Consider the following 10695-nt stretch of genomic DNA (forward strand, 5'->3'; position numbering starts at 1 on the left):
ATATAACTGATGATGAAACGAGTAAAACGAATAGCCAACAAGTAGCCAACCAATTCATTGCTTAAATGAAAAAGAATACCTAATTTCGACTTCGACTACGAATTCAAATAGGAAACATTCGATTAATAGTCACAATTTACTTTCTGTTTTTAATTGCAAGTAATTTCACCCAAAAATGGCTACCAATATTTCATAAGTATCTTCGTTAACTTTCACTGCAATTTCAGTAAATTCACGATCCATATATAAGGGACCAATATAAACTGATACTTAAAAAAAAAAAAAAAAAAAAAAGAAAAAATGAAATAAATAATGAAATTGAGATGAACAGAAGTAGTTTGATCATATATACCAAATACAAATGTAATAATTAGATAATATTGGTGTTAGTTAAATGGAAGCCTTTGATTTGAGTTTAATTTAAATTAAAGATACATGGAAAGAAAATCTATGAAAGAACCGTCTGAAAGGAAAGGCAAGTATAACATACGTGATGTTCAGCATTGCCACCAGTATTACTTAGTCAATATGCATTATATGTACAAAATCAACCTAATATGCAAAATTATTATATCGCACAATAATGAATGAAAATAAATAGTCTGGCACCATCCAGAAATGCAATCTTCTAAATGATTAATTGAAAATGGAGAGTGATTATCGAAAGAATGACAGGGATAGCTAGAGTGATATACAATTAAATGGCAAAAGGAAACAGAAAAGAAATAAGGATGTTGTCAAATTTGTCCACTTTTATTTGGAAACATTTAGAACAGTTTCGAGAATTGCTCAAAAGAAATTTAAGCATTTCAAATGTGGCAACATCCAGATTCTAATAATTCCAACGACTGTGATTTGTCAGGACATTCCAATTTCAGTAAACTCAATCTTAAAGGTCTGTCGAAAAACACAACACAGACAATGTACCAAACAATTACGATGCGCCATATTAAATAAAGCAACATATTCATGGTAAATATAATTCTTAATAAGAAGACAATCATTACAGCAATAATGCTAAAAAAACGTCCAACTAATAAATAATGCAAAAATGTCAAAAACTAAATTTTTTTCGAACAATGAGACCGTCAAATGTTCATGTCTTATAATTTCACACAATAGTTACAAAACTAATCTGAAAAATCACAAGGTGATGAAGTAAGCACAAGAATACAAAAATATTGATATTAAATATACGAGCATACGAGGATATCAAGTATGCGAGCATACACAAACCCATATTCAAACACATGCGAACATATTCGAAGACCTAAAGACACATTTAAATATGTTGCAGACCAACAATACATCTAAATATTTGACAAACAAACAAATAATTATATTTAAATTACTGGACATATGCAACGATACATCCGAATAACTTATAAATATACATTCAACTGTATTTAACTTGTTCAGACATCAGACACGCAGATAATGATATATAAATATGGAGACATATTTTTGAGGAGTGTAAAAAATATAATATTACTTGTAAAAGTAAAATGAACAAATAAAAACATGAAAATAACTGAATGTAACTAAGCAAATGTAAGTTGTGTCTGTTGACGGCATAAACAATCCGGACAAATCCATTCCGCACATGGTTCTGCAATGATAGCACGGAATGCATCCGATAACAATCCGCTACATTCCTAAAGCAAAAAAAAAAAAAGCCATATCCGACGAAGTAATTAATAAATTCTTCGCTTTATTTCCAATAATGTAAATAGGTGAAAAAGAGATAGGTTAAATGAAAATGAGTTAAAAGAGAGCAGGAGAAACCCCAAAACAGCGACATAATAGAATAATGTATGCTTCAGAACGAACTGTTTCATAATATGGAAAAGATAATTATGATTCGCGAAAAAAAAGTATTGAAAAACGGGCTTTGTCGAAAATCTTACCTGATGAAAGAAACGCCGACAACCTTCGCCATTTGCTGTGCATTGGATACTGGGTTGATCACTCTATAACAGTATTATACTTCACAATACAACTAAATCAGTAGAACGGACACAGAAAATCCCAAAAATTCGAGCTATCCGTTTATTCAACATTAACTCCGATAAAGCGATATAACAGGAATTGAAGAGAAAGCGCAAGACTGATAATAAATAGTACAAAAATTTACTCGTATTTCTTCCGTACAGCTTACACAACATTGTTTGTTACCGGTACTAGTGTTCTGGCTACTCGCAGAACCATTTAGTACAGTAAACGAATCACCGCTAGCACTTGTAGTGAGAGTAGTATTAGTTGTCATATTATTGCTAATGGTATCACTACTGCTGCCATTATTCCGTTGAGTCTGGAAATCAGATTATTTCAACCTGAATGTGAACAAAGTAAATTTTCAAATTTAATACGGTGAGGTAATAATTTTGTTAGCAGGAACTAAGATACTAAAGGCATATCACATATAGTGTAGCTTCTTATGTCATAGGTCATGCCTACCAAACAGCTGTTGCTATGCCACCGGTGACTATGATGAGTCCAGATTTTCTTCTTTGAATTTCAGTTCGAAATTTTTAATCAAGGATGAAAATTGCAACTCGTCCAAATTTGCAGCCTCAACATTTTTATTAATTCTCCTAAAAATCTTAAGGATCCAGAAATGCATAATGTTCCAAAATTGGTTGGTCCGTCAAGAAAAAAAAACCAAGCCGTATGGACTATTCACACCAAAAGAAACTTCCAATATTTAATTCACTTGATGACTTGAGTCTTCACCACGTAACTGTGAACAATTTCGATCAATGTGAGGAACTTAGAACAGCAGAATATTTTCAGGAAAGAAGTGTCCCATTACACCACGTTATGATACTGCCCCATCGTTGTTACCACCCTAATTTAAAAACCAAGTTTTTCTTCAAGCCTCAACAATCTTTGAGCAAAGTATACAATTCAAAAAACGTAATTACTAGTGGACCTGAAAGCCATCAACAAAACCGTTTTGTTCAAAACCACCGTAACCTCTCGTCATCATCATCGAATGGGCGATCATTTGAGAAGTTGATTGCTGTTGAGGCGGAGTATCTAGAAATAGACGCGCATAATCCAGTAAACAAATTTAAAGTTCAAGCAAAGTGATTGGTTTCCAGTAACAAAAATTACAAATTGGGTAGTAATTTACCTGCTGCACTTGGTGCTGATGCTATCGGAGGACAGTACGACATCGGTGTACAACTCATGCTTGTTGAAGGTCGAACTACAAATAACCAAATTACCATACATCGTTTTAAGAATTTTTATGAGTACCTAATTATTCAATTCAAACACATTCCGATTGAACTTGGTCGCTGAGTTACAAACACTCAATCAGCATGCACTAATATGCCTATATTATTACACTGGAATCAAAGCTGAAGGTTTAGAAGTAAAATATACAACTCGAAGGAAAAAATAAAAAAAACTTTTTCTAGATTAAAAAGGAAATATTTTTTAAAAATTTGACAAAAAACTTATCTAACCATCAAAATGATCAAATTGCCCTAGTCCGCCTCCTCCAGTAGTTCCGTTAGTAGGTGTAAGTGGTACCATCGTCTGCTGCTGCGGTGGTGCAATGTGAGGTGGCAAGCTACTACGATTACCACAAATACCTTGCGGCAAATAGAAGTCCTGCGATGAAACTGACATGGGTAGCATCATTCCAGGTACCAGTGGTTGTTGTTGTCCAGATGGTAACAAGGGCTGTTGTTTCCGCCTTGCGGACAAGAGCTGCTGTTCATCTGTGATCGTAAGATTCGATACTGCTGCAGCTGCTTTGTTAGCTTTGGATCTATAAATGATGTAAATAAGCATTATTAAGGCTTCTACAAAAAAAAAAAAAGAAAAAAAAAGAGAGAAAAGAAAAGAAAATCGTATGGATGGTGTTATCTAGAAGTATTTTTTTTAGACTTGGAAAACTTGGAAAACAACAAGCAACCCAACATACCTTTTATTATTTCCCTTCTTTCCTGTCGCCGAACCAGCATTTTGTTGCTGGGCCACAGCAATAACTCCCATAACAGGTCCCATTCTTTCACCATTTACGCTCACCATTCCCATGGGATTTATATGTGAACCAGTGTTCAAAGATACCATACTAGAAGTTCCAGGTTCGGGTCTTACTACCGGCTGCCCGCCAAAATAAGGTTGTCCAGCAGCACCTCCTGGAACGCAATATGAACCTGACACAGTTGGTAGGTATTCAGTGCGCTGCATACAACCTGCAAAACAACGATAAAATGGGCGACATATCACCTTTTTAATAACAATCAATTAATTGTAACGTTAGAACAATGGCAATGAATGACGAAAGGGAGCAAATTTATCTTCATATGACAAGAGCAATATATACCGAATTGTTCCAAATATTACCGTACATATATTATTAAAGCAACAATTATTGTTAAAAAATATTCGTAAAAGTTCCAAATGTTGTCATTGCTAATGTCAGACAATTGTAGTTCAAGAACTGTTAAGAATTATCAGGCTCTCATATATCATCGTTTATTCATGATGGAAAGTAACTATTTTGCAGTGCTTTTGATCTCCATTATAAGCATGTTTTCAGAAACCCAACTCGTAATTATCATTTTAGCTAACGGTTTTTGCGCACGCTTGAATTGACACATAATCTTTAAAATCGTTGCTTAAGTCCCCCATGGCGAATAGCGTGGTCAAGAGATATAAAACGAATCAAAAAATTTTATAAGTTTTTGAAATATCAAAAACGACGTCATGGAAGATTATAAATGTTGCTTGACCATGTCACTCTTTAATTTACGCAGTGAGACAAATAAGCTTGGCATACTGAAGCTCAATGAAATATGAGGAAGTTATGCACAAGTCTCCAGTACTTTTCAAACTTCTCCCACAACCAAAAAAGGTTTATCAATACTGGCAATATCGATGATCACGAAAATTAGATCATCTGGCAAAATTTTGAAGTTGGTTTCTAAAAGTAGCACACCGACACCGTCTTATGCAACAAAAATTTGTCATATAATTCCGTGGTTGTGGAACGAATCTGCCCGTTTAAATGCAAGTTCACCAATTGCGACATAATAATTACCAGGTGGTCCCAACATCTGCTGCGTTGGAGCCGGTCCTTGGACACAATATGGATTCCCAAAGCCTTGGGCTGGAATTGGTGCAGGTGCATTACCCATCGACAGCGGTGGACAACCTGTAAATACCAGTTACAGGCTGCAGCTAGGAGAATGACCTCGAAATTTTTTTTTTTATTAGGAATAAAAGCGAACGAGCCATAAAAATATAACGAAGTCATGCAACATTTCTCACAACAAAGGAAAACATACCTGGTGAAGCATTTCCTTGAGCTCTATTATTCCGTAACACCCCAAAATTTGCACCACTTCCAGGGAGTTGCTGTTGTTGCTGTCGCTGCTGTTGTGGATTCCCATACATTATCGAATTCTCCATTGCAATAACATTTGGCGCAAAGACAGAACCAGGTCTTGGAGCAGGAAGCGCTGGATAAGGTGGCATAAACGAAGGTAAGGGTGCTCCGTTACGGTAACTGTCCAAATTCTTATTCGCTGCAATACATGCTCGATATGCCGATTCAGGGTACGGAACACGAAGATGCCTAAAAAAAAGAAGAAAATATCCAAACTTACATACATGCTTTGGTAAACTATCCTGCAACAATTCAAACGACTAAAATCAAAATTGTATCACTAACAGTCTACGAGATACCCTTTTCTCTTTCTCAGTCTATCTCTGTTGACATGTCGAGAGAGAGAATAAATGATGCGAAAAATTAATCCATGAATATCCTGACCGGGGTAACTCCAGCTGTCCTCCAGAATCTAACGGATTTCCAGTATTGATATACTGCGGTGGTCGCTGATTGAACATCATCTGAGTATTTGTGATATTACAACGTGTACCGGTCAATTCCTCCTCTTCGAACGGATCACGGATTATCAGGATATCTGGGAAATTTTTTTCACAATTTTCAATATTATATGCTGATGGTTAACAGTAAATAGTTGAAAGTTCGCAAAGGTCTTACGTATCCGGCATAGACATGCTATCATTAAAACGATACAAAATATGACATCCGAAACATTCTTAATTCGAAACATTCTCAATTCACGAATCATTCTTATGTTACGTAGTCCTCTTAATTTTTGTTCGCAACAAGGTAGTATGAAAAACAATAGTTCACACTTGAATTTATGAGAATCTCTTAGAAAAATAGATACAAAACCAACCAGCATTTCTGGTGGCACAAACAGATGTAACAGCATTGTTTGTAAGCGATGCATTAACCAAACCATTCATATTTGTGGTAATAGGTCCAGCAGCACTAGTAACAGTGATTGTAGTGCTTGTGATCGGTATCTGTAGGTTCGTAACAGAGGAGCACGATGATGATGGGCGACTCCGGCTGCTACAACTAGAAGGTCGCCGAACTGATAATAACTGAGAACCTACAAAAGGATTAAGAATATGCTTACTTGAATCAACTACTTGAATTAATCCTTTAGCAGTACTGTGAAACAAGTACAAAGTGCCACTCATATCTGTGGCAAAAGGTCTAGCAACATTCGAAAGTACTTTCGGTGCTTTCAGTGCTAAAAATAAACAATTGATTAATGGTTAAAATATTCGAAGGAATAGTGCGTCATAAAAATGAGAAAGTTTCCTCACGAGATATGCAGTATTCCAAATACAAAATATGGAAATTATCTGACTCTATTATGCAATACATATATTGCGTATATTTAGTAAATCAACAAACTTAAAAAGACAGAGGCGGATTGCGATATGGCCTTACCCAAATCAGTTAAAACTGATGCTGTCAGGCTGTCATTAGATATCGCTGCTGATGTTATCGAACCAACGGCTTCACAGTTCATACTCTGAGGCATAACGTTATTAGCTGTTGTTGCCGGTGGTTCCGGTGTTAAATTTTGATAAAATGATCGTTGTAATGGATAGCTTTGTTGTGGTTGTTGGGGGAAGAAATTTGTAGATGCGGCATCTGCAATTTAATTATATAAGTACAAAATTAATGGGCCAATATACAAAATATACAGAACATAGTAATATTCCTGAATATGCTCAGGAATATTGCTATGTTTGCAAAACTCAGGTTCATATTATGCTTTTTCTGGAATACTTTAGCAGTATTGATATAATAAAGTGGAGCGAAATTACCACAGCAATTATTCGAAAGTAAACGGCTGTTAACAGATGACACTCCAATAGTAGTTTGTGATGGGTAAGTCGAATATGCACTTTGTTGCGATTGATACAATGATACTTGTGGCGGCTGAGCTGTACAACCCTGTAATAGTTATGAATATATATAAAATATGTCTTTTTATAAAATATGTCATAAAAGAACTGTTAATTTAAGACTCTTTTGACGATGATAGTTTCAAATACTGCGGTCGCATTCAGGCTCCCCAAATATTTTAGTGCTAAATATTACAATGTTACAATAAAATAGAGTGACAAATGTCTGATTTGTTCTCTTAAATGCCACCCATCAAGTATTTCTACAAATACTTTTGCATATAAGGAAAAAGAAATAATAGATATGAATAGATTCTTCTAGATGCGTGTGCCCTGATATTCATTAAAAAAAAGGAAGAAACACCCAGAAATCATTATCACTATGACATTAAACTAACTGCACTAAAACCTAAAAGTAATAAAAAATGATTCGAATAGATATGGTCAAGTAATAAATGTTATCAGATGGTTCGGGTAACATCAAATTAGAAGATAATCAAGTGAGCGGCAAGTGAAAAGTGCGCTAACTCTATAAATAAGTTGAAGTTAGCTAAATATGTGCTTTCAAACAAACACACACACACATATACACGCTCAAAAATAAACTTCGTTCACTTGGTTGCTATAGTAATAGAGCCGTTTTTCCATTCATTCATATATTCTTTATCAGCTCTTAATTTTTAAAGGGCTAAAATAGATCGAAATAATTTTCCGTATTCTCCTACGATCATATCGCCGTTAATTTTTTGCTCCCACTAGGATAAATTAAAATGACTACTAATTAGAAGGTTAGCTTTGAACAACTTAGCAATAATTCTAAACATTTTCCAACCTAGCAATAATTCTAGACATTTTTCATCTTTCCGGAACGTTTCTCTAGTTAAAATTCACAGTTATAAATTTTATCTAATAACGTATCTTACAAATCCTCCTTCTCTACCTATTGATCAATATAATCAGTGACGTTTGATGCATGAAAACTGATCAATTGTTATTTCCGTCATTAAACAGCAACAAACTATCAGCAAATTGCTCTTGCCAAGACTCTTCCTCTTTCTGGCTTAGTGTAATCCAATTAACCAATGAAGTAATTTCTGAGGAAGCTTACATTGACTTTATCATAATTACACACCATATGTTTGACGTTATTCAAGCTCATACGTCACTGGAAACTTACGTTCGGTGATTTCTATATACTTTATCATAATATCTCAATGTATCTCATCATAATATCTTGATAGTAACATTCGCAACAAAAGAAAAAATGCTGAATGATGAGACTCATCTCTTTCATCTCTCACTCAAAAGAAATGATTACAGCACCAGCTGTGAGATAATCATTTCGTTTTTAATCTATCCAAATTGGCTAAATGTTTGTGACCGGTTTTACAATTAGCACAGCGGATAAGATAGAAGTAAAAGAACAAGAGAGAGATGAAATGGTGAAGCAGTTCGGATTGTGATTAAGATAATTAACAGTTGTTCGAATTCTCGTCGAATTTATTTTAATTTAAAAATTTGAAAATGTTATGAATAAACAGTTTACTAACCATAGCAATAGCAGTACCCGTCGGCATCATCATCATTGCACCACCAGTATTACCCGTTGCACGTACCAATGCTGTCGTAGCAGTAGCCATTAACTTTGAATGCCAATGTATTTCAATTTTCAAATAATTTATGAACGAACAAGTTTCATTAGTAAAATAAATATATGCGTGCCGTATTAAGGAATTGATTTTATTACAGTTTTAAACTGAAAACAAAAAACAAATGAAATAAATAAGGGGCAGAAAGAAATTGTTAAATAATCTTAACAATATTAATTCATATTATTTAGTGAAGAGCGTGAATCGACACAAGAATTGCACATTTACATGAAAACTTATATTCTATTATATGGAATAGCTTACAAATTTACGTGTAATAATTGCACTAGCGTGTTGGCATATTTCTTCCCCTTATTTATATCAAAAACTTTGACGTATGATTTATAGACCACTTACTGATCTCAAGAAAAAAATTCGTTCTGCATTCGTGTATATATAATTCTTTTCTGGAATTTACTTCAATTCCCAAGAAAAAAAATTTCATCTATTTATCTATTTATTTAAAAATATTAAGAACTTATTCTTATCTTATTCGTTCATGCATATTGATTTTTACTCGTACACACAACAAGAAGTATTCAGTTTGTATAAATATAATTACTATTAAAACTATTGGCAATTTCGACATAGCTATGCTTATAATATTGATTAGAAAAGATAGAAAGAAACATATTATTGTATATCAGTTAACATTTAACGAATCGTAACAGTTGGATAGGAGAAAACTACAAAACCAGAAAACCAAAAACCCAGAAAATCGGATATCCGAAGATTTCTTTTTTCCAACATCTTGAGGTGAGATTTAACAGCATGTGTCAATGCGAAACGTTCATCGTCCCAAGGAGAATATCCTGGATGTTGGAGATAACGAAATTCGCTGCATAGTTCGTGATTCGTGATAATCGACTTTTTTTTTGTCAAAATTGATGGATATGTCAATTTAAAACCAAATCCTTGTACAGTAGCAGTATAGTAGTTCCCGCGATTTCTTGGATGGTATAATCGAAATTTCTACGATTGTTTTTTTTTCTCTTTAAAAATTTTATTGTATCATTTTTTAGATTATCAACAGAATGCAATAGGAAAAGAATGGAAAAAAGAAAAATGGGAAAAGAAGGAAAGAAAAGAAGGGATATAGTAATATCTCGAGAGAAAGGAAGAATTCTCGATGCTTACATTAACAAATGAACCAAAATCAAAAGTTACAGCACAGTAAAGATATATGTAAGTTGAAATTTGTATTTAAATTAAATTCGATTATTTAATCATTTTGTCACACTTTACTATTTACTACGGGACAAAACACTGTAATATTTTCTGTTTACTATGCAAAAATCAGAAAAGAAAAGAAAAAAGAAGGAAGAGAACCAGTTCTTTTATTTATAGTTATTTATAATAATGTTAAGAATTATTCCGATCAATTTTATCGATTTTCAATAATTTATAATCAAACACAGTTAACTGAAATAATTTGTTAATTATTAATGGAAATAACTGAAACAATTTGTTAATTATTAGTGGAAATAATTGTACCAATGAATAACATGTATGCTTCTGGCAGTAACAGTAATTAGCAGTAATAATAATTAATAAAAGTAATAATAAATGACAGTAATTAATAATAATAATTAACGACAGTAGTAATTAATAGTAATAATGATAACAATAATAAGAATAATTAATGATAATAACAATTAATAATTAGTAATAATAACAATAATAATAATAACAATAATAATAATAACAATAATAATAATATAATAATAATAATAATAATAATAATAATAATAATAATAATAATAATAATAATAATAATAATTAATAATAA

The 10695-nt window shown here is 33.1% G+C and overlaps 1 protein-coding gene across 1 annotated transcript; it reads right to left on the minus strand.

Moving 5' to 3' along the window:
* Positions 1-1235: 1235 nt before the first annotated feature.
* LOAG_18933 (hypothetical protein) lies at positions 1236-7312 on the minus strand (the record flags this gene model as incomplete). The annotated part of the gene is made up of 13 exons (XM_020451594.1): positions 1236-1655; positions 1908-1970; positions 2135-2311; positions 2933-3039; positions 3137-3211; positions 3474-3781; positions 3938-4211; positions 5060-5173; positions 5307-5596; positions 5792-5945; positions 6228-6446; positions 6794-7000; positions 7177-7312. Coding segments are annotated over 13 exons (2238 nt in total), but the record flags the coding sequence as incomplete, so codon positions are not given.
* Between the last annotated feature and the right edge of the window lie 3383 nt (positions 7313-10695).

This window comes from Loa loa (genome assembly GCF_000183805.2).
Source record: "Loa loa unplaced genomic scaffold supercont3.701, whole genome shotgun sequence".
Lineage (NCBI taxonomy): Eukaryota > Metazoa > Nematoda > Chromadorea > Rhabditida > Onchocercidae > Loa > Loa loa.